The sequence below is a fragment of the Eubalaena glacialis genome, chromosome 18 (genome assembly GCF_028564815.1).
Source record: "Eubalaena glacialis isolate mEubGla1 chromosome 18, mEubGla1.1.hap2.+ XY, whole genome shotgun sequence".
Lineage (NCBI taxonomy): Eukaryota > Metazoa > Chordata > Mammalia > Artiodactyla > Balaenidae > Eubalaena > Eubalaena glacialis.
The window spans coordinates 64035512-64059851 of NC_083733.1; the positions used below are offsets into that span (position 1 = coordinate 64035512).

The following is a 24340-nucleotide window of genomic DNA, read 5'->3' on the forward strand; positions in this document are numbered from 1 at the left end:
AGACAGAGACAAACATTATATAATATCACTTACATGTGGAATCTAAAAAATGATACAAACGAATTTATTTACAAAACAGAAACAGACTCACAGACATAGAAAACAAACTTGTGGTTACCAAAGGGGAAAGGGGATGGGGGAGGGATAAATTAGGAGTTTGGGACTAACACATACACACTACTATATATAAAATCGATAATCAACAAGGACCTACTGTATAGCACAGGGAACTCTACTCAATATTCTGTAATAGCCTATACTGGAAAAAAATCTGAAAAAGAATAGATATATGTATATGTATAACTGAATCACCTTGCTGTACAACTGAAACTAACACAACATTGTAAATCAACTATACTCCAATACAAAATAAAAATTAAATTAAATTGAAAAATAAATAATTTGGAGGCTCGTTAAAAAAAAGAAATTTCCTTTGCACTGACATAGAACATGTGCTTGCCCGTTTGTTTTACATGAAGATGCTACATGGTTTGTTTTTGGTTTTATTTATTTATTTATTTATTTATTTATTTTTGGCTGTGTTGGGTCTTCGTTTCTGTGCCAGGGCTTTCTCTAGTTGTGGCAAGCGGGGGCCACTCTTCATCGCGGTGCGCGGGCCTCTCACTATCGCGGCCTCTCTCGTTGCGGAGCACACGCTCCAGACGCGCAGGCTCAGTAGTTGTGGCTCACGGGCCCAGTTGCTCCGCGGCATGTGGGATCTTCCCAGACCAGGGCTCGAACCCGTGTCCCCTGCATTGGCAGGCAGACTCTCAACCACTGCACCACCAGGGAAGCCCACTACATGGTTTTTATTCTGAAGATGCCATTGGAAGTTTGTGAATCAGCATAGTAGAAGTTAAAAAAAAATCCCATATCATATTTTTAGAAAATACCCAGTACGCTGCCGGACACTCGGCGACCTCACCAGTGATGCAGCTCTAAAGCGCGACAGTGCTGCCTGTTTGGGGAGGAAGTGATGGGACCGGGTGGGAGCATCCCCTGGGCAGGGACCAGGCCGGCCGTATCCCTTCTGGTCTCCAGGTCACCAGCCCAAGATGCTCACACAGACCCTAAAGACCCCTACATCTTGCAGGACCAACCACCCGAGGGTCTAGGTGAGGCTGTGACCCTCCAGGTCAAGACAGGAGTTGAGCGGCTCCCTGGTGTAAACAGCGGTGCTCAGACGGGAGGCCCTTAGGAGGCTCGCCGTGTCCTACGCCTCCGTGTCCTCAGAGGCTCTGGGGCGGGAAGGACCCACCCGAGATGGGGGGCAGGACAGGGGTCTCCTCCTCGCCTGCTCCGCTCTGGGCAGGTCTCCGGGGTCTCTGGGCCGAGGGGTGTCCGTCCGCTCTGTGCGGAGGTGGGACGAGCTCCGGCTCTGCAGTTCCTCTTCTGCGCACAGCTGAGTCTCGTGTTCCTCCCCGGCTTCCCGTGGGTCTCCCCGCAGCCCTTCCTCCCTCTCGCCTCCCCCTTCTCTGTTCACACACAGGACGCCCAGAAGCCCTCCGTCTCAGAGATGCTGCCGCTGCTGCTGTCCCTGCTGTGGGCAGGTGGGTGGGCGGCGGGGAGATGGGTGGGCGGGGCAGGGGCTGCGGCTGACCCTCGTTCCCCCGCAGGGTCCCTGGCTCGGGGTTCGAGCTACTACTGGCTGAAGGTGCAGGAGTCCGTGACGGTGCAGGAGGGTCTGTGTGTCCGCGTGCCCTGCTCCTTCCACTATCCCCGGAGCTACCGGGACGTTCCAGCTCACGGCTACTGGTTCCGGGAAGGGGCCAATGAGAAGCTGGATGCCCCTGTGGCCACGAACAACCCAGATCGTAAAGTTCAGGAAGAGACCCAAGGCCGATTCAACCTCCTAGGGGACCGTGGAGACAACGATTGCTCCCTGGACATCAGAGACGCCAGGAGGAGGGATGAAGGTTCATACTTTTTTCGTGTGGAAAGAGGAAATGCACTATGGAGTTATAAGTTTAACCAGCTCTCCTTGCATGTGACGGGTAAGGAGTGGGGTCCGGGAGAGGCCTCAGGGGAAGGACATGGAGCCCCAGGGCAGGACTCGGATACGACCCCCTCCTGGGAGGGGTCGGGGGTAAAGCAAGTGGGGGCTCAGAAAGAGGAGCTGGACCAAAGCCTGAAGCTTATCTCAGGGCTGCACCTCTAAGCCTCCTCCTGACCCCGTCTCCCCCCTCTCTTCATCAGCCCTGACCCACACACCCCACATCCTCATTTCTGGGGTGCTGGAGTCTGGCCGCCCCGGGAACCTGACCTGCTCTGTGCCCTGGGCCTGTGAGCAGGGCACGCCCCCCATCTTCTCCTGGACGTCAGCTGCCCTCACCTCCCTGGGGCCCAGGACCCAGCTCTCCTCAGTGCTCACCATCACCGCACAGCCCCAGGACAATGGCACCAATCTCACCTGTCAGGTGAAGTTCCCCACAAGTGGTGTGATCGTGGAGAGGACCATCCAACTCAATGTCACATGTGAGTACTGCACCGTGATGCCCGGGGCGTGAGGGTATGGGGGCAGGTGGGCCAGGCTGGGGATGCTTGGTGTTCTCGCCCTGGAGACCCGGCTGAGTAGGAGGCCTAGAAGGACAGAAGCCCTGTCCTGCCTGCATTTCTGTGGCTTCTGGGTGTGTGTGGGGGGGATGCCTACCCTTATCTCACCCCAGTCCTCCCACTGAAGAAGGAAATTCTGTCTTCCACTCCTAGGTGCTCCACAGAACCCAACAAGAGGTGTGTGCTTAGGGGATGGCACAGGTAAGAAGGAGCCCCCCCATCCATGGGGCATTGACTGAAGTGGGGTCTCTTCCGGGTTGGGTCAGAGCTGCACTTTCAGAGCTCAAATGGTGCAGGTCGGGTGTGGTCCTGCAATTAGACACAAGAAGCCCCCATTAGGTCTCTTCCTGCAGCATCCTCCGACTCTGGTCTTGCCAAAGTGACCCACACCTTCCTCCCTGCCCATTCTAAATATGGTCTTTATCTTTCTCCAGTCACCGAAGGCCTTGGGGGGGGGCATTTTTTAAATAGACTTTATTTTCAGGAACAGATTTAGGTTCATAGCAGAATTCATCAGAAGGTAAAGAGACTTCCCTTGTCCCCGCTGCACTTTCCCACACACACACGGCCTCCCCCCAGCAACATTCCCCACCAGAGGGTACCTGTTACAATCGATGAATCTCCATTGACACATCATTTTCAACCAAAGTCCATAACTGACATTAGGGTTCACTCTTGGTGTACATTTCATGGGTTTGGACAAATGTATAATGACATGTATCTGCCATTATAGTATCACACAGAATAGTTTCATTGTCCCCACATCTCTTCGGGCCATTTTTTTGACTGTCAGCCCCTCAGCCCTCACCCTGACCCCTCTCTGGAGCCCAGCGCTCCCCTCACTGCTGTATTCCCACTGGTCATAACATCTGGTCCCCCAGCTGGAGAGTGAGCCCCATTAGGGCCCTCTCAGCAGTGCCCACCAAACTGTTGACAGGTGATGCCCAGACGCACATCCCTTGCCCTGGGTGTTGGGGTGCCACCAGGCAGGGCCAGAAGAGCTGTCTGGGTCTGACCTGGAGGTCTGAGAAGCTTCCTGCTTCCACCTCCTTCTGAAGGCACAAAAGATCACCCTGGACCCTGAGTGACAGGGCCAATCGAGGCCAGGAGAGCAGATTTAGACACCCTCCCTGGAAGGAAGGAGAGACAAGGCCTTTCAGCATCCCACAGTGCTCTCTGTCTGTCTGTCTCTCTGGAATGTCCACGGGGCACAGAACCTCATGGCTCTGCTGTGGCCAGGTCTGGAGTCTTTTGCAGAGAGACCCTGGATGGAGAAATAGCTGACTCTACGAAGAGCTGAAGTTTGTTGGGAGTATGTGGGCTGGAGAGGAAGTGTGGCATAGACTGTGTCCTTCTGGAAAAGGCTGAGGTCCTACAAATGGTGGGGGAACCTAGGGGCTGAACCCTCGGTGGGAAAGGAGGGACACCCCTGTCTACCTGCTGAGGAGAGGAGGAGACTTATGCCTGCTCATCAAGATTGGAATTCTCCCCAAGTCTCTCTTGTCTGCAGGAAAATCGGGGACCAGGGCAGGAGTGATTGAGGGGGCCATTGGGGGAGCTGGTGTCACCATGTTGCTTGTTCTCTGCCTCTGCCTCATCTTCTTCACGTGAGCTGGGTTGGGTGTGGGCCAGTGGAGGAGAAGAGGGGCCTGGAGGGGTTGTGAGGACCCAGAGCAAGGGTGGGGGGGTGCAGAGGTAGTGAGGATCCAGCTAGTAGACACCTAGCCACGCATGAGTGTGTTCCCAGCCCTGGTCCCAGATCCAGAAGCCGGGAGGGAGAAGGGACCTTGTTACAGTCTTGTTATAAAGGCTCCTGGGCTCCCTGTACCCTTTTAATTTTTATTTTTTTAATTTTTATTGGAGTATAGTTGATTTACAATGTTGTGTTAGTTTCTGGTGTACAGCAAATTGAATAAGTTATACATACACATATATCCACTCTTTTTTAGATTCTATTCCCATATGGGTCATTACAAAGTATTGAGTAGAGTTCCCTGTGCTATACAGTAGGTACTTATTAGTTATCTGCTTTATATATAGCAGTGTGTATATGTCAATCCCAATCTCCCAATTTATCCCACCCCTTTTCCCCCTTGGTAACCATAAGTTTGTTTTCTACATCTGTGACTCTATTTCTGTTTTGTAAATAAATCCATTTGTACCATTTTTTTAGATTCCACATGTAAGCCATATCATATGATATTTGTCTTTCTCTGACTTACTGCATTCAGTATGACAATCTCTAGGTCCATCCATGTCACAGAAAATGGCATTATTTTGTTCTTTTTTATGGCCAAGTAATATTCTATTGTATATATGTGCCACATCTTTTTTAATAAAGTTTTGGTTTATTTATTTATTTATTTATTTATTTATTTATTTATTTATTTATTTATTTATTTATTTATTTATTTATGGCTGTGTTGGGTCTTCGTCCCCGTGCGAGGGCTTTCCCCAGTTGCGGCAAGCGGGGGCCACTCCTCATCGCGGTGCGCGGGCCTCTCACTGTCGCGGCCTCTCCTGCTGCGGAGCACAGGCTCCAGACGCGCAGGCTCAACAATTGTGGCTCACGGGCCCAGCCGCTCCGCGGCACGCGGGATCCTCCCAGACCAGGGCCCGAATCCGTGTCCCCTGCATTGGCAGGCAGACTCCCAACCACTGCGCCACCAGGGAAACCCTATATGTGCCACATCTTCTTTATCCATTCCTCTGTTGATGGATTTAGGTTGCTTCCATGTCCAGGCTATTTTAAATGTGCTGCTATGAACGTTGGGGTGCATGTATCTTTTCGAATTGTGGTTTTCTCTGGATATATTGGGCTCGCCCTACTCTTGACCTGCCTTAGTCACCCACTCCAGCCTCAAAAGAGATACCCTGTGTCACAGACCCTGGTGTCTCCCATCAGAGTGAAGACCTACAGGAAGAAGGCAGCCAGGACTGCAGTGGGTGTGGAGGACATCCACCCTGCCATAGGGCCAACTTCCCTGGTGAGTGACATGGGCATCCTGGCAATGCAGCCTGCCCTGCATATCTCCCGGGGTGGCCCACAGCCATGCTCCATTCAGCATGTCCAGAAATGAGCTCTTCCCCTTCCTGCTTCTTTGAAAATGTAGGATTTATTATTATTCCTGTATGTGAGGCCAACAGATCAGGAGACGATTGCCACAGAAAAGACAGGTATTACAGTTCCCAAGAGGAGGGGGCACTCCACACCATGCAGGGCCATGAGAGGCAGCACCAGGGTCTGTCAAGAGGCAGAGGGAGTGAGGAGGAAACCTGGGCAAGAGATTATTTTGTGGTTTATGTGGGAAGGAACAGGCAGGGAAAATAGACTGAGGACTGTCTAGTTTGAATGATTTCAGAATGCTCTGGGGTGTAGGGGTTGTCTCTAGTTGTCTGGTACCTGGCCCCGGGGTGATGAGAGCAGGACGATAATGGTCCAGAGAGTAAGAGTTTGATAAAGGAAGTGGTTTGGGCTGATCAATTTGCAATATGAAGGGCAGGCTTGCAGGCAGATCCCTTAGAATCTCTAGAAATTGACTAGCACTGTCTAGGGGCAATCCCTCGAGGGCTAACAAAGCCCCAGTTGTCAAAACATCAGAAACACATGGTTAATACATCCCTAAACATACTTCTGCTGGGTTCTCCAATTCATCAATGGTACTCTTGTTCCTGACTCCCAACCAGAGATCTATCCCTTTCCCCCATCACCTCTTTCTGCACTGATACACTGCAAAGCATGTCTGTGTTTCTTCTAAATACAGCTTGATACAAACACTCCCTTTGAGTTGAGCTCCCCACTTATTTCTTATCCTGCTGAAGCCTCCCCACCTTCCTCCAAACATCTGCATTACCTGCATCAAAGACCGTTGTCCCATCCTGCCCAAGTCTGAAATGCTCTGTTTCTCCACACTGCCAAACAACTTGATTGACATTTAGGGCAGGAAAACCAGAGTCAGCTTTAATGCTGCACTTCTTCCAAACAGGCTTGCTCAAGCAAAGTAAGCTTTTTACATCTCAGAATCATTGCCCATCTTTCCCCTTCTCCTCACGTGTCCGTATCAACCAGCCCTACTCCTGCTCATCCTCTGAACCCTGACTTTCATTTATTTCTTGAGCTATGACTAATGTGGCCATCACTGAGGTTTTTGAGCAAATCCATCACCCATGCATTCACTTATTCCTTCAGCAACTATCTCCCACTTGTTGATTGTTCTGGGCACTTGGGTAATATCTGTATTTTTACAGAGACATATGTTGCAAGTGGAAAATGTCCCTTGCTGTCAAGGACTTACATTTATTGAGAGGGGAGTGGGGCGGTTGTGGTGAAAGCAATGAACAGGTAAGTAGTGAAAATATACAGGAAATAAGAGCTATGGAGGGAAATGCAATGGGAGAATGGGAGGGACAGTCCTGGGGGTGGGAGTCTTTGAGAAAACACCTGCAGGAAGTGAAGGAACACAGTGTGAGCCCCTGAAAGAGAGTCGTTGAAGGGCTCTAAACAGAGGGAGCCACAAGTGCTGGGCTCAGAGGTTGGGACAAGCCTGATGCATTGGAGAGATGCATCACTTAATCATGACGAAGCCTCCATAAAAATCCCAGTAGTATGGGGTACAGGGAGCTTCTGGCTGGTGAACAAGCGTAGGTGCTGGGAGAGTGATGTGTCTTGAGAGGAGATGGAAACCCTGCACCCCTTCCCACATACCTTGCCCTGTGTATTTCTTCATCGGACTTTTCATGCCTTCCTAAGCTCTATCCTTTTATAATAAACTAGTAATGTAGTAAGTAAACGGTTTTCCTGAGTTTTGTGAGCCACTCTAGCAAATTAATCAAACCTGAGGAGGAGGTCATAGGAACCTCTGATTTATAGCCAGTTGGTCAGAAGCACAGGTGAAAACCTGGACTTGCGATTGACATCTGAAGGGGGCGGAGGCAGTCTCATGGGACTGAACCGTTAACCTGTGGGATCTGACACTATCTCCAGGCAGATAGTATCAGAATTGAGTTACACTGTAGGACACCCAGCTGGTGTGGGAGAATTCCTTGGTGTGGGGGTAAAAAGAACCCACACATCTGGTGTCAGAAGTGTTGTGAGTGTGATAATAGTGCGAGACTAAAGGAGAGACACACAGGAGAAGTGAGTTTTTCCATAAACACGCTCCTGTGTATCCAACGTTGGGCACACAGGAAACCTCAGAGGGCCAGGAGTTGAGTTTGTGATCAATAGATGTGTGTCCTTGGGAAGAACCTACCCTCTCTGAGACTTAGTTTCTCTCCCTGTAACATAGTAATATTTTCTACATAGGTCTGTGTGAGTGTTCAGTAGAACTGGAAAACAATCTATAGCATTATATTTGTTGGATGACTGAATAAATGGAACCTTAAGAAACATTTGGTAACAGAATGGAAGAATGAATAAATGCTCTGTCCCAGAGTCAAATTCACTTCCTGGACCCTCTCTCCCTTCTCCCCCCGAAACTACCTTGATCTGACCCCTTTCTTTGCTCTCCATACAGCATCACCAGCAGGAGTCCAAGTTAGAGGATCCTCCTGACCCCACGAGCTCGGCAGGGGCCACCCCCACGTTGGGGATGGAGCAGGAGCTGCATTACGCCTCCCTCACCTTTCATGGGATGCATCTTCAGGAGAGCACCCACTCAGAATACGCGGAGATCAGGACCAAGTGAGGAACCGAATGCAGCATCAGCCTCAGCCAGAACGTCCATATCCTCTACAGGAAGGGGGACCCACAGGCTAATCCTTAGAGACTTAACATCCCCATAGGTGATGGGTTTATGAACTACTGTTAGTGAGTTTCCTGCTATATTGGAACTATCTTAGGCTTTGCATTCAGAGAGACCTGGCATCAAATCCACGCTTTTTCATTTATTAAGAGTATGATATCATGCGAGACACCTTACCCCTCCACGTCTTGGTTTTCTGCTTTGGTGAAATGGATGTGAGAAGTCCAGCATCACAAAGTTGTTGTGAGGATTAAACGAAAGTACGAAATATGCAACAGAAGTCTTAATACATTGTGACCTTTGTCAACTGAAAAAAAACACACAACCTAAAAGTTGCAAGTTATGTTTTATTTGGGGATCTTACTGAGGACTATAGCCTGGGACACAGCCTCTCCGATAGCTCTGAGGAACTGCTCCAAAGAGGTCAGGGAGTAGCCAGGATGTAAAGGTGTTTTTGCTGAAAACAAACAAACAAACATGTAGTCGAACATCAGAAGATGTCTAACCACAAAAATCAGACATCTCAAGGTAATGGCTTTAGAGCTTTTAGAGCTTTTCTGTGTATGGGAAGATGCAAGAGTCTGAGCTTATTGGAAATTATTCCTTAGATATGCGCCTTAACAATGTAGGGCCAGTATCGTGTTTTTCTCCGTCCTGAATTCCCCTCGGGGCACACCTTCGGGGGAGACTGCAGTGGTTGATGGTTTAATGGCGGGCAACATCCTTCGTTTACTGGAATGGCAGGCAACATTTTTTTTGTTTGTTTGCACATTTCACCCAGAGGCTGGGTATGTCCTGTCCCGGACACCTCATCGGCTACATGTCAGTCTCACTCTTTACTCAAAACCCTCCCAGGGATCCCTTCCTTGACTTGACCTCCAGCACCATCTCTTTCCATTCCTGAATCTTGCCTTTCCATCCTCCCTGTCTTCTACTAGCCCTGCTATAGCCAAAATCAAGTAATAACATTTAGAGAATTTCCTAAATCTTAGAGCTGACCATGGCCAAAATACTGCTCCCTCCTCAACCCAGAAGAATAATTTACAAGCTTCTCAACCTGACATTTTAGGTCAGGGGTCAGGAGACCTTTCTGGTAAAGGGCCAGATAGTAACTATTTAGGCTTTTCAAGCCATATGGTCTCTGTTGCAACTATTCAGCTGTAGTGCAAAAGCAACCATAGACAATTTGCAAATGAATTGATGTGGCTGTGTGCCAACAAAATTTTATTCACAAAAACAGGCAGTCCCAGGGTTGTAGTTTTCTGACCTCTGTTCTAGGTTACTCTTAGTCTCACCCAATCTGCTTCTCCATCACCATATCCCAAACCACCCATCCCTCAAGCCATTCTCTAAAAACCCATTCTGATGCATCCCTCACTGTCTTTGAGCACCTGCATCTCTCCTTCCAGGAAGACCCAGCCCCATGCAGTCATCTGGCTAATACCTTCTTATCCTTCAAAGTGAGTTCAAAATTATAGTCTGGGTTGAGAAGGTAGAGGGAAGCAGGAGCTTGTAAACCTCCTCCTAAAAAGCCTAACACTCTAATTTTACTGAAAATCAGTTGAAGCAAAAAACAGCCCCAAATATACCAGCAGCACCGAAACCATGGCAGGGATAATGCATGATGCCCCAGTTTCTAAAGTGACACTTGAACAGATGAAAGATTCTGGTGTGGTGTAAGAAAAGGCAAAACCCAAACCCGGCGCCCAAACCCGGCGCCTACACCCAGAAAGAACAGTTAAGTCAGACTGTCGTTTATGATAATGTCAGCCTGCGTGATGTGACTCAACACATTAAAGGTCGATGGTCAGCCTTCCAATCCAGACAAGATGACATTGGCCCATCGTTCCCTGCTTCTCCCTCTCTTTACAACTCTAAACCCTGCGAATGGTGCAAGGGACAACCAAAGGAGAATTCTGGAAAGTGGTAAGAAGAAGGCAAGTTGGTTTAGGACCCCAGGACCCTAAGAACAATGCAGAGTCAGGGCATCCCGTCCCTACACCCAACCGAGGATGAACACTCAGACCCACCGTTTCCCAAACCCTGACTGAGAAACAGTCAAGGGTTATCATCATATTGTCAGGAACGAGCTCACCTGTCCCATCATCCACGTATGTCCTCGCTCCCTCCTTGGGGCCCCCACAGCCCCGTCCTCCCCGCGGCATCAGCCCAGGCCACGCCCGACGGTGATCGTGTCTCGATCCCCCTTCCTGACCCTGGCTGGTTCTCCTCCAGTGTCGGCCTCGCCTCAGCCCAACCCCACAGGATACTCTGCTTAACACATGGGAGCCAGGCACCCAGGACGCAGGAGCAGCCACCAGCCCAGCCAGTAGAGGGACCTGCCCGAACAGAGGCCTGTTCAGCACATCCTGGCCTGAGGAGGGGAGCGGAAGTGTGGCCAGAGTGAAGTAAGAGCCAGTAGAGGTCAGAGCCGGTGCCCGGAGTGAGGCAGGAGATAGATGGGCTCCAGGCTAGACATTTACAACTGGCCTCCTGTTCACACTTCCTGGGGTGAGGAGAAGATGGGCTCCAGGCCGGACATTCATTACCAGCCCCCTGTTTACATTTCCTGCAGCAAGAGACAAACGGGCTCCAGGACTACAGATTTATGACCGGACTCCTGTCTATCTTTCGAGATCTGCACCTCAATATAAAAACCAGCAACAGAAATAGGGTAAATATCCAGACATTGGAGATTTTTATGGCAGGGACAGAGTGGGACAAACCCTGTTAAAAGATCAAGAGGTCATACATTTCCCATCCTTGGGGCAAGGGAAACATTGCATATGCACAGAAAGGCTCCTTGGGGGTCAAAAAGGAGGGGGCACCACCCCATAATATGTGATGCCAAGTCCGTCCCATAGGCCTCTGGGCTGGACTCCATCTTGGAAAAAATTTGCGCACGCATGCTGTTGAGGGTCCTAGGGCAGGTCAGGTGTGGAAAAAGAAACCAGATAATTGGCCAGAGGTAAACAGAGACCCGGAAGAACTGCCGTATATGAATGACTTAACCGCCTCTTTATGAGGCTCCCGCACATTAGGGGGGACGCCCACACCCTTTCCCTCCCGGGGTGCGTCTCTGCCTCGCTTCTGTCTTAACTAAACAAACTGTTTCTCTGCGTGCTCTCCCACTTGTTTTTGGGCTGTGTCTCTAATAATAAACTTTGTACCTGTTTTTACAGTTTTGCCTCTGTTAAGAAATGCATTTTTCACTGGGGGCAAGAGCCAGCGGGTATGGGGGCTGGGATTCCTGGTTTTCATCCAGGCTCCCCAGGTTCAATTCCTGGGCAGGGAATTAAGATCTCGCTTCACGCCACCACTCACTGCCGCCACTCTGAGATCAGGAGGAGAAGCCGAGGTGTCCTCGGGTTACCACCTCTTTCGTTCCCTTTTCTCCTCCTGCCCTCAGAGTGGCCCCATCCTGCAGGCTGACCACTGGCCACTGTGTGGGCCGCGTCAATTGTGGGCTGCTCTAGGCTGCTCTGGGCACTCCACTTGTACGAACACATCGAATCTTCGGGGTGACCCCGTGGGTTCACTTGCTAGGGCTGCCATAAGGAAGTACCACCGACTGGGCGGCTTGAACAACAGAAATTCATTTTCTCACAGATCTGGAGGCTGGAAGTCTGAGATCAAAGTGTCAGCAGGGCTGGCTTCTTCTTATTATTATTTTAAATTTTTTAAATTTTTCATTGAAGTATAGTTGCTTTACAATGTTGTGTTAATTACTGCTGTACAGCAAAGTGATTCAGTTATACATATATATACATCCTTCTGAGGCCTCTCTCCTTGGCTTGTAGATGGCCGTCTTCTCCCTGTATCTTCACGTGGTCCTTCCCTCAGTGTGTGTCTGGGTCCCCATCTCTCTTTCTTACAAGGACACCAGTCCTACTAGATTAAGGCCCACCCCAATGACCTGATTTTATATTAATTACCTCTTTAAAGGCCTTGTCTCCAAATGCGATCACATTTAGAGGTACTGGGGGTTAGGACATGCACATATGAATTTGGGGGGTGACACACTTCAGCTTCCAACACCATGTGAGCACAGGCACACCTCGGTACAGAGCGGTTAAGCCCCTTCCCAAGGTGGCACAGCAAGCGTTAGGGAACCAAGCTCAAGCCTAGAGCGATCTGCTGCAGAGCCTGTGCCCCTGACCCCCTCACTAAAGGCCTCAGAGGAGGAAGCCCCAGGGAAGTGCTGACCACCAGGAGCTTCTCGCTGAGGGTGGGACTCAGAATGACCCCTGAGGAATGGGCAGGGCCAGACACCTGACCTGCAAGACAACCACAGAAGAGTCTGTAGAAAACGCCCACCTCTGTCCTTGTATCAGATTCTCCCACAGACGAGGGTTGCACATTGTGATCCTTCCATGTGACAGATGAGGAAACTGAGGCTTGGAAGGGAGAAGGGCAGGGCCCACCTACCTCCAAAAACCGGCATCTCCCCAGTGTCACGCTGGGCTGTCATTTTGCTCCCAATGCCCGGCTCCCAAGCCTGGCGTGTGCAGTCAACACCAGGGAGGCCTGGGGCAGGGGGCTGTGAGCAGGTCAGGAAGCCTCAGGACCACCTGTAGGATCATGTCCTCGTGACCACCTTCCTGGATCCTGGTCCCATCCTCTCTGTCCATTTATACCTGGGAACTCGCCTTCTAGCTGCATAGAGTGATGGGGTTTCCTCCAAGCCTCTATCTGGGCTGCCCCTATCTCACACTGTATCAGCAGGAGCTGGGGTGTTTGAGAAGTTCTCAAGGATGGAGACAAAGTCTGTCGCCTTCTTGCCTTGTGCTCCCCTCCCCTGAGAGGAGAGGTGCTCCTGTGTCACGTTCATTTTGTCACCAAGTCCGAGCTCGCTCGGCCCTCCTCACAACAGGCCAATGAATCGGAGATGAGGCGTTGAGGGAAGGAACAGCAACTTTATTCGGAAAGCTGGCAGACCTAGAAGATGGCAGACTAGTGTCTCTGAAAAACCATTTTATTGGGGTTTGGATGCCAGTTTCTTTTACAGCACAGAGAGGGCGAGGAGATGAGGAAGTAAAGTGAAAAGGCCATAAGGTTTGCAAATATCTCCTGGAATGGCCAGCCTCGGGGAGGGGGTGTGTTAATTTCTTCTTTCTTGCAGCCATCCACAGGTGGACAGGGTCAGGATGTTTCCCTGAACGAAGGCACTTTGGTTTCACATTCAGGCAGAGGGGCAGGGTTCCCCGAGGCAGGCCATTATGTATAGACAGTATCCTTTTAATGAACAAAAGCAGCAGAAAGCAAAGGTTAAAGTAAAAGAAACAGATCCAACATATAGTCCTATTTGGCTCTTCCCTGTTACAATTTCAGTAACTAATCACCACCTCTTTCACCCTGGCAGGACCCATCCCCGTCTTTCATGCATGGAGCTTCCCCGGCTGCCCCTCCTGCATCTCACACCCAACGGGGACTGACCGGCCCGATTTTCTGCGGACAGAGGTGTGGGAGGGACAGGCTGTGGACCGGGACCCGGGAGACACCTTTGGGCTGTACTCGCTGCTTGTGACCCTCACCGGGGCCTCATATGGAAAGTAGAAGTGGTTACTCTCCAAGGTCCACGCAGCTCCGGGAGCATTTGGGTGCTGAGTTCCTCTCTTGTGGTCGGTTACCCTCCGACCTCAGCTGTGGGCTTCCTGTTGCGGCTTTCTCTCAATCCTGTGACACAAAGGCCCCATCACTCTTTCCCCAAAGATGCTGCTATTACCACCACCGCCGCTGCTGCTGTCCCTGCTGTGGGCAGGTGGGTGGGCGGCGGGGAGATGGGTGGGCGGGGCAGGGGCTGCGGCTGACCCTCGTTCCCCCGCAGGGTCCCTGGCTCAGGGTTCGAGCTACTACTGGCTGAAGGTGCAGGAGTCCGTGACGGTGCAGGAGGGTCTGTGTGTCCGCGTGCCCTGCTCCTTCTACTATCCCCAGAGCTACTGGGACGACTCTGTTCCAGCTTTCGGCTACTGGTTCCGGGAAAGGGCCAGTATCTACCAGGATCCTCCAGTGGCCACAAACAACCCAGGTCGTGAGGTGCTGACAGAGACCCAGGGCCGATTCTACCTCCTTGGAGACCCCCGGGGCTACAACTGCTCCCTGGACATCAGAGATGCACAGAGGGGAGACACAGGGACATACTTCTTTAGGGTGGAGAGAGGGCCTATTGTGAAATATAGTTACATAGAGAACATGATCTTCCTGCATGTAACAGGTGAGGATGGTGTCAAGGAGAGGATACACAGACGCACGGGCCCTGAGGGCCCCCAGGGCAGGGCTGGGAGGGGACCCCCTGTCTTCTCATCCTGGGAGGGACCCAAGGGGACCTAGGAGGACAGAACGCTGTGGCTGGCCTGGGGCAGAGACAGCTCTGAGGGGCACACTCGGGGTCCCCCCTCCAGGGCCTGGCTCTTTTTCTCTCTCCTCTTCAGCTCTGACACAGATACCCGACATCCACGTCCAGGGGACCCTAGAATCTGGCCGCCCCAGGAACATCACCTGTGCAGTGCCATGGGCCTGTGAGAAGGGGACACCCCACACCTTCTCCTGGATCGGGGTTGCCCTCACTTCCCTGCACCCCAAGAGTCCCCATTCCTCAGTGCTCACCCTCACCCTGAGGCCCCAGGACCATGGCACCAACCTCACCTGTCGAGTGACCTTCCCCAGAGCTGGCGTGATCACAGAGAGGACCGTCAGGCTCAACGTGTCCTGTGAGCGCGGGGCCAGGACGCCGGGTCCCTGAGGGCGGAGGGCGTTGGGGAGGGGAGGTAGGGCCTGGGCTACTGGGTGCTGAGCCCTGCGAGCTGGAACTGGGGAGGAAGGAAAGAGGACGCTACTCCGCCCTCTTCCTATTTCTAATGTTTCTGGGGGAAAAGGGGCAATGCCTACCTTCCTGCCACCGAAAAGGGGACAGTTATGTCTGTCTGTCCAGATGCACCCCAGAAGCCGACCATCAGAGTGTTCCGGAAAGAAGGCACAGGTAGGTCGAAACCTCCCTTCTCCAGGGGTGTGGTGGAAGTAGAAGTGTCTCTGCCCTTCGGAGCAGTGCTGGGGTTCAGAACTCAGATGGCAGAGAGGCTCAGGCCTGGGGTGGGGACAGCAGAGGTGGGAAACCCCCCACTGGCTCATCAGCTTACAAACTGGCCTCCTCCTTTTGCTGACCCTGCTCTCATGGGGTATCGCGTGGCCTCTTCCTTGTCTGTTGGACGTGGCTGTCCCCACTGCCAGGGCTACATCCTTCTCCCACATCCTGCCCTCATTCTCCTTAGGATCTAGACCTCACCTACTCCTTCAGTTTCCTTCCCTCATTTTAATGTTATTGTTTAAAATAGTAAGCATATGGGACTTCCCTGGCGGTCCAGTGGTTAAGACTCCATGCTCCCAACGCAGGGGGCGCAGGTTCGATCCCTGGTCAGGGAACTAAGATCCTGCATGCCGCACGGCACAGCCAAAATAAATAAATAAATAAAACAAAAAATAAAACGTAGTTTAAAAAAATAAATAAAATAAAATAATAAGCATACAATGTGTGTTAGTCAGCTCAGGCTGCCATAATAAAATACCAGAGACGAGGTGGCTTAAAAAATAGGAATTTATTTCTCACAGTTCTGGAGGCTGGGAAGTCTAAGGTCAAAGTGCTGGCTGATTGGGTTCCCGGTGAAGGCTCACTTCCTGGCTTGTACATGGCTGCTTTTTGTCTACGTTCTCTAGTATCTCTTATAAGACCACTAAAGTCATCGTGAGAGTCTCAATCTCATGACCTCATCTAACCCTAATAACTTCTCAAAGACCCATCCAAATACCTCCAAACACCATCATACTGGAGGTTAGGGCTTTGACATATGAACTTGAGGGGAACACAGTTCAGTCCCTAGCAAAATTTAATAAGAATAAAACAGTATTCAGCACTTGTGTATCTCCCCTTTTGGTTATCTTTTCGAATATAACCTACACATATACATTTTAAAACACACACATATATGCAGACCATACTACCCACATGCTTTGCATCTCTATTATTATTTTTTAATAAACTTTTCATGTGGAGTAATTTTAGACTTACATGGTACAGAGACTTTCCACAAATCTCTCACCTCATCATTAATATCCTCCATCAACATGGCATATTTGTCACAACGAAGGAAGTGATGTTGGTACATTTCTACAAACTAAACTCACCTTTTCCTCAAACTTGGTATATCTTGGAGATTTTCCTGTATCTGTACATAGGAAACCTTCTTCATTCTTAATGATGACCCCATGGTTTTCCAATTAGAAGTATATTATATGATAAAGTACTTACTAGGTCTCCTGTTAGTGGAAAACTATGGTGTTTCCAATCCTTTGCAAAGACAAGACAAAAGTGTGGGTCTGGAAGATAACTTTTGAGTGAGAAGAAAGTCCTAGATCAAAGAGTATGTTTGTAATTCCTACAGATATTGCCGAATCGAGCTACATGGAAGTTGCTCTGTTTACACTACCCCCTGCTATGTGTCTATTTCCCTGCTAAACATTTTCATCCTTGCTGATACCATAAGTGAATACACTATCATGTTAACTTGCATTATCATTTTGTGAATAGGTTGAGTATCTTTCACTGTGTTTAAAAACCATGCGTATTTCTTTGTGGTCTTTTTCTTGATGATTTGAAGAAACTCTTTTCATATTAACGCAATCATCTGTGTATTCGTTGAAAGGATTTATTTCCAGCCTAATCATGGGCTTTTGACTTAGTGTATGGTGATTTTGCTAGGCAAAAACATGCCCTTTTTCTTGGCCGCACCGCGTGGCTTGTGGGATCTTAGTTCCCCAACCAGGGATCAAGCCCGTGCCCCCTGCAGCGGAAGCACAGAATCCTAACCACTGGACCGCCAGGGAACTCCCGCCATTTTTTTTTAAGTTGCATTCAGTGATGTACTGGGATTAGCTCTTACTGGTTGGCGAGAGCCAGTTGTGCACTTGTGTCCATCTTTTCCCACTTCTGGGTTCAGTGGCTTCAAATTAGGTGCTTGAAATTGGCCAAGATGGGAGTTTTTACACAGAGGAAATTGACAAATGCTACAAAACAGGAAGATATGAGCCATTAGGCAATGGAAGAGACAGAGAGACAGACAGGCAGACTGAAGCTAGCTTTCTCTCTGTCTTGCCAGGACCTGAAACTCTGGGCAAAAGCCTATCTCTCCCAGTCCAGGAGGGCCAGTTCCTACGCCTGGACTGTGTCACCGACAGCAACCCTCCTGCCATGATGAGCTGGACCCGGGGGAGCCTGACCCTGAGCCCCTCAAATTCCTCGAACCCTGGGGTCCTGGAGCTGCCCCGGGTGGAACTGGGGGACCATGGGAAATATGTCTGCCGAGCTCAGCATCCATTGGGCTCCAAAGAAGCATCTCTGAGCCTCGTTGTGAAAAGTGAGTTGGAACACACCTGAGGGAAGGACGCCTGTGTTCTAGAGAGGGGAGAGTCTCCTCTGATCCCTCCCATCTCTCCCCACAGACCCCCCGCAGCTGCTGGGACCCTCCTGCTCCCCGGAGGATGAGGGTCTGCATTGCAGCTGCTCCTCCCGAGCCCAGCCGGCCCCCTCCCTGCGCTGGTGGCTGGGGGAGGGGCTGCTGGAGGGGAATTTTAGCAACGCCTCCTTCAAGGTCACCTCCAGCTCGGCTGGGCCCTGGGCCAACAGCTCCCTGAGCCTCAGCGAGGGGCTCAGCTCTGGCCTCAGACTCAGCTGCGAGGCCCTGAACGGCCACGGGAGACAGAGCGCCACTGTCCTGCTGCTGCCAGGTCTGGGAGCTATGAAGGGCCGTGTCTGGGGAAAGGGGACACACGAGTCTGCGTCCTAGAAGATACTGAGAGGGAGAGAAATGGGCCTGATTCAGGGCAAAAGGGGAACTAGAGTTCAGGGTCCTCTGTCAGTTGGCTGGGGTGGGGGCTGGGGACACAGGAGGCTACAATCATATAGAAGGATGGGGGACAAAGGACAGAGTCCTGGATAGAAGTCGGCACACTCGTGGGTCATGGATTTGAGAAGGCTGGTCACTTAGGTGCCTGCTTAGGGACACTGGAGGTCACCCCAAGTCTCTTATCTGCAGGAAGGCCAGCACCCAGGACCGGTGTGGTTTTGGGGGCCGTCGGGGGATCTGGCGTCACAGCCCTGCTAGCTCTCTGCCTCTGCCTCATCTTCTTCGTGTGAGTGGTGGCCCCAGTTTGGGGCAAGACTTCCCGAGGTGGTGGTATGGGGGGCAGGGGGCGAAGGAGGGGGAGACTCAAAGAATTTTTCAAAACTCAAAGCTCAGAGCTGAGGGCCCTGGTAGAGTGATGAAGCCAGGAAGGAGGGCAGTTAGTTGAAGCGGCATCAGGAATGTAGCCTCCTGACATCTTGACCAAGTGTGGACTCTGGTGCCAGCCGTCCTGGAGGAGGGAACAGGTGTTCTGGTCATAGTCTCTGCAGCTGGACGCCAGCCTGCACTCAGTCAGTCCTTCTCGGCTCCATTCAGTGAGCCCACCAAGCTGAAAGGCCCTGGTCTCTCTCTTCAGAGTGAAGATCTACAGGAAGAAGTCAGCGGAGAAGGCATCAAGCAGAGATGGCGTCCGTCCAGCGTTGAGTACCATCTCTCTGGTGAGTGATGTGGGCAACTTTCCATACAGTGTCTCCACTGGACACCTCGCCCCCAACAGGGGCCATAACAGCTTACTCAGCACCTCAAAAAATGAGTTCCTCCTCCCCCCCTCCAAATTTGTTCTTCCTCCTGAATTTCCTGTTGCACTCAAATCATCCTCTCCTCTTTCCCCTCCATCACTTCCCAGAGCCAAGAATTGCCCAAGTCCTGTCCATCTTCCTTTTAGCAAAGCTCATCTCCATTTGGCCCCTTCCCTGCTGAGCCCTCACATTCTCTCTGCTGGGTCACTGGCTTCATCTCTCTCCCCGAACAAGCTCTTGGCAAGAAATTCCCCTAACAGCTGTCCTTCGGTCACCCTGTGCTTGCCCCCCACCATCTAGGTCCAACAGAAATATGATGTGAGTCATGTATATAACTTAAAACTTAACCACGTTAAAAAAGTAGAAAGGAACATGAGATCAATTTTAATATTTTACTTAACCCAACGTAGCCAAAGTATTATTTCAAACATCATGTCATCAACAGTCAACATAAACATACAAATTATTGAGATTTCTCTTTCTTTCTTTCTTTCTTTCTTTCTCTCTCTCTCTTTCTCCCTTCCTTCCTTCCTCTGTTTTCTTTCTTTCTTTCTTTTTCTTTCTTCCTTCCTTCCTCCCTCCCTCCCTCCCCCTCCCCCTTTCTTTCTTTCTTTCTTTTTTAAAATTTATTTATTTTTGGCTGCGTGGGTCTTTGTTGCTGCAGGCGGGCTTTCTCTAGTTGCAGCGAGTGGGGGCTACTCTTCGTTGTGGTGCGTGGGCTACTCATTGTGGTGACTTCTCTTGTTGCGGAGCACAGGCTCTAGGTGCAAGAGCTTCAGTAGTTGTGGCTCACAGGCTCAGTAGTTGTGGCTCTTGGGCTCTAGAGTGCAGGCTCAGTAGTTGTGGCTCACGGGCTTAGTTGCTCCATGGCATGTGGGATCCTCCAGGGACCAGAGCTCAAACCCATGTCCCCTGCATTGGAAGGTGGACTCTTAACCACTATGCCACCAGGGAAGCCCCTCTTTCTTTCTTTCTTTCTTTCTTTTCTTTCTTTCTTTCTTTCTTTCTTTCTTTTCTTTCTTTCTTTCTTTCTTTCTTTTCTTTCTTTCTTTCTTTTCTTTCTTTCTTTTCTTTCTTTCTTTCTTTTCTTTCTTTCTTTCTTTCTTTCTTTTCTTTCTTTCTTTTCTTTCTTTCTTTCTTTCTTTTCTTTCTTTCTTTCTTTTCTTTCTTTCTTTCTTTCTTTCTTTTCTTTCTTTCTTTTCTTTCTTTCTTTCTTTCTTTTCTTTCTTTCTTTCTTTCTTTCTTTCTTTCTTTCTTTCTTTCTTTCTTTCCTTCCTTCCTTCCTTCCTTCCTTCCTTCCTTCCTTCCTTCCTTCCTTCCTTCCTTCCTTCCTTCCTTTCTTTCTTTCTCTTCTTTCTTTCTTTCTTTCTTTCTTTCTTTCTTTCTTTCTTTCTTTCTTTCTTTCTTTCTTCTTTTCTTTTTTTCTCTTTCTTTGACTGTGAACTCCAGTATGCATTTTTTACTCACAGCACATCTTTGTTCTGACTCACCACATTTCATGGGCTCAAGAGCCACGTGTGGCTGGGGGCTCCTGTGCTGGACAGTGCAGGCCTAGGGAATCAAGACCAAATTCTTCAGTCTGGTGTTCTGTGATCTGTCCCCTGCCAAGTTCTCCAGCCGGCATCCCGTCCCTCCCCACAAAATGAGCTTATTATATTCTATGATATTATGATTTATAATAAGAAATATATATTTGGTCTTTATCTCCTATTCCTGGCACAGAGCTCCTAGAACCCTTGAACTTTCCTGTGATGGGAGTGATAAAGGTATCTCTTGTTAGATTCATGGGGTGACTTTTGGGAAGCACCTAAGGATGGGGGCTGGTTGCTGGGAGAACCAACCATGCAATTGGGGGATTGGAACTTTCAGTCCCATGCCCTGACCTCCAGGGATGGGAAAGGGGCTGGAGGATGAGTTCAATCCCCAAGGGCCAATGATTCAGTCAATCATGACTATGGAATGAAGCCTCCATAAACCCCCCCAAAGTATGGGGCTCAGAGAGCTTCCAGGTTGGTGAACAAGTGGAGATTTGAAGAGGATGAAGCAATCGAGAGCGCATGGAAACTCTGCACCCTTTCCCTATACCTTGCCCTACACATCTCTTCCATCTGGCTGTTCCTGAGTTATATCCTTTAATTAAAAAAAAAAACAGCTAATTTAATAAGTGAAATATTTCTCTGAGTTCTGTGAGCTGCTCTAGCAAATTAATGGAATCTGAGGAGAGGGGTTGTGGGAATCTCTGATTGACAGCTGTCTGGTCAGAAGCACGGGTGAGAATCTGGGACTTGTGATTGGCATGTGAGGTTGAGGGTGGGGCAGTCTTGTGGGAATGAGCCCTTAACAGTGTCAGAACTGAGCTGAATTGTAGGACACCCAGCTGGTGCTGCAGACATACTTGTTGGTGTGCAAATCCCCCCGCCCCTGCCCCATATTGTAAGTGGTTCCAGGATCCTTATATCTCCAGGCAGGGCTCGCTCTTTGTGACTTTGCGCGTTTGCATTCGAGATTTCCTCTGTCCTGATCCCATTTGCACTGGTCAAGCCCTCAGTCATCTTTCTTGCCCCAATTAATTTTTTTATTATTTTTTTAAATTGAACTAGAGTTGATTTACAATATTGTGTTAGTTTCTGGTATACAGCAAAGTGATTCCTATATATGTATTCTTTTTCAGATTATTTTCCATTATAGTTTATTAAAAGATATTATACATAGTTCCCAGTGCTATACAGTAGGACCCTGTTGTTTATCTGTTTTATACGTAGTAGTGTGTATCTGCTAATCCCAAACTCCTGATTTATCCCTCCCTGCCTCCCCTGTAACCATAAGTTTGTTTTCTGTCTGTGAGTCTGTTTCTGTTTTGTAAATAAGTTCTTTTGTATCATTCTTTTAGATTCCACATATAAACGATATCATATGATATTTGTCTTTCTCTGTCTGACTTACTTCACTTAGTATGATAATCTCTAGGTCCCTCCATGTTGCTGAAAATGGCATTATTTCATTCTTTTTTTAAAAATTTATTTTATTGAAGTATAGCTGATTTACAATGTTGTGTTAATTTCTGCTGTACAGCAAAGTGATTCAGTTTATATATATATATATATATATACACATTCTTTTTCATATTCCTTTCCATTATGGTTTATCACTGGATATTTTTTTTTTTAATTAATGAACTTATTTATTTATTTTTGGCTGCATTGGGTCTTCGTTGCTGCATGCGGGCTTTCTCTAGTTGTGGCAAGCGGGGGCTACTCTTCGTTGAGGTGCACGGGCTTCTTGTTGCAGTAGCTCCTCTTGTTGCAAAGCATGGGCTCTAGGTGCACAGGCTTCAGTAGTTGTGGCACGTGGGCTCAGCAGTTGTGGCGCACGGGCTTAGTTGCTCCGCGGCACGTGAGATCTTCCCGGACCAGGGCTCAAACCCATGTCCCCTGCATTGGCAGGCGGATTCTTAACCACTGTGCCACCAGGGAAGCCCTATTACTGGATACTGAGTATAGTTCCCTGTGCTGTACAGTAGGGCCTTGTTGTTTATCCATTCTATATATAGTAGTTTGCATCGGCTAATGCCAAACTCCCAATCCATCCCTCCCCCACCCCACCCTCCTTGGCAATCACAAGTCTGTTCTCTACGTCTGTGAGTCTGTTTCTGTTTTATTTCATTATTTTTTTATGTCATGCCAATCTATGTCATTTAAATATTCCCCCGCCCTATACCAGACCGACGGTCATCGTGCATCCCTGTAATAATCACGGGCCTGTCCCCCCCGCACTGTGAGCCCCTGGAGGGTAGTGCAGGCCTCCTGCAGACCTCTGTGACTCTCACCCGCAGCACCCTGCTTCTGTCCATCAAATCACATTTTGCAATTCGATAAGTTTTGAGTGTGCAACAATTTCATACAGTCTCCTTGTCCTCGTAGACTGTCCAAGGTCAGGGATCTTGTCTGTGGAAGAATCACTTCACCTTGCTCACTCAGTCTGTTTTCCTAATTGTAAAATGAGGATAATATTTGTATCATCCATGGAGGGAAGTTGTAAGGATTCAGTGGGGTGAGTAACAAGAAGAACAGACCACTATGATTAAAGGAATGAATGAATGAATGAGTGAGTGAATGAATGCATGAATCCTCAGGAAATGGGTGTGAAATGGATAAGGGAATAATTGTCCCCCTCAAGCCCCAGGTTCCCTTTTCCAGACCTCAACAGCCAGCTCTGAAGCTCTTCTCTCGTCCCACTCAGGGTCACCTCAATGAATCCTGTTCAGACAGCCCCTCAGACTACCAGACCCCAGCTCCGGCCACCTCCACCTCAGGGAAGGAGCAGGAGCTCCATTACGCCACCCTCAATTTCCACAGGCTAAGGACCCACAACTTTCAAGACCAGGACACCACCGAGTACTCAGAGATCAAGATCCGGAAATAATGCCCCCGCCCCCAACCCCAGAACCAGGCTGGAGCCCAGAAAATGCATCTCTGAAGAAAATGTGTGCCAGGCACCGATTCTTGAAGACTTCACTGCCCTCTGAGCCAGAGCTTATAAATGAGAAGGTGAAGCTCCTTGGAGTGGCTAAAGGTCACAGAGAGTCCTAGGTTCAAATCCAGGCCCTGGTAACCCTAAGGGTGTTATATCAGGCAAGTCACTTTACCTCTCTGTGCTTCAGTTTCCTTCTCTGTAAAATGGGGATAATATCCATTAGGTATATTGTTAAGTGGGGAAAATGCACCTTGGGAGTTGTTAACTACATTGTTATGTGTTAAGTTTACCTCAGGATGGAGGGAGATGTCAGCTTTTGGCTCTACCACACGTTTCTATTTTGCCTGACTATTTTTAAGAACATGAATTATTTTTTGTTTGTTTGTTTTTCCGGGAGGGAGGAGATAAAACATGTATTATTTTTTTAAAGTAAATCTAAATTTACCTCTCTGGATGGAGAAGATATTTCCCAATACATGTATCTAACAAAGGACACCCAGAATATATAATGAATATATTTTTTAAAATAATAAATAATTTAAAAATAAATTTGAGGGCTTCCCTGGTGGCACAGTGGTTAAGAATCCGCCTGCCAATGCAGGGGACACGGGTTCAAGCCCTGGTCCGGGAAGATCCCACATGCCGCAGAGCAACTAAGCCCGTGCGCCACAACAGACTCGAGCCTGTGCTCTAGAGCCCGCGAGCCACAACTACTGAAGCCCACATGCCTAGAGCCCATGCTCCGCAACAAGAGAAGCCACCGCAAGAGAAGCCCAGGCACCGCAATGAAGAGTAGCCCCCGCTCACCCTGACTAGAGAAAGCCCGCATGCAGCAACAAAGACACAACGCAGCCAAAAATAAATAAATTAAAATAAT

The 24340-nt window shown here is 49.3% G+C and overlaps 1 protein-coding gene across 1 annotated transcript; it reads left to right on the forward strand.

Moving 5' to 3' along the window:
* Positions 1-1516: 1516 nt before the first annotated feature.
* Positions 1517-23412, forward strand: LOC133077740 (sialic acid-binding Ig-like lectin 5). The gene is made up of 18 exons (XM_061172502.1): positions 1517-1550; positions 1617-1994; positions 2197-2475; positions 2707-2754; positions 4064-4160; positions 5459-5540; positions 8070-8236; positions 12470-12525; positions 13660-13820; positions 14010-14058; positions 14125-14511; positions 14729-15007; positions 15229-15276; positions 17447-17704; positions 17790-18074; positions 18383-18479; positions 18828-18909; positions 23230-23412. Exons 1-18 carry the CDS (start codon positions 1517-1519, stop codon positions 23410-23412), a joined length of 2970 nt encoding a protein of 989 aa, XP_061028485.1.
* Positions 23413-24340: the final 928 nt, after the last annotated feature.

Bases quoted from the DNA above. Each gene is read 5' to 3' on its own strand.
- LOC133077740 (XM_061172502.1), top strand. From the start codon at position 1,517: ATGCTGCCGCTGCTGCTGTCCCTGCTGTGGGCAG. The intron at 13,821-14,009 runs GTGACCCTCACC...CTTTCCCCAAAG, and splicing joins TTGGGCTGTACTCGCTGCTT to ATGCTGCTATTACCACCACC. The intron at 17,705-17,789 runs GTGAGTTGGAAC...CTCTCCCCACAG, and splicing joins TCTGAGCCTCGTTGTGAAAA to ACCCCCCGCAGCTGCTGGGA.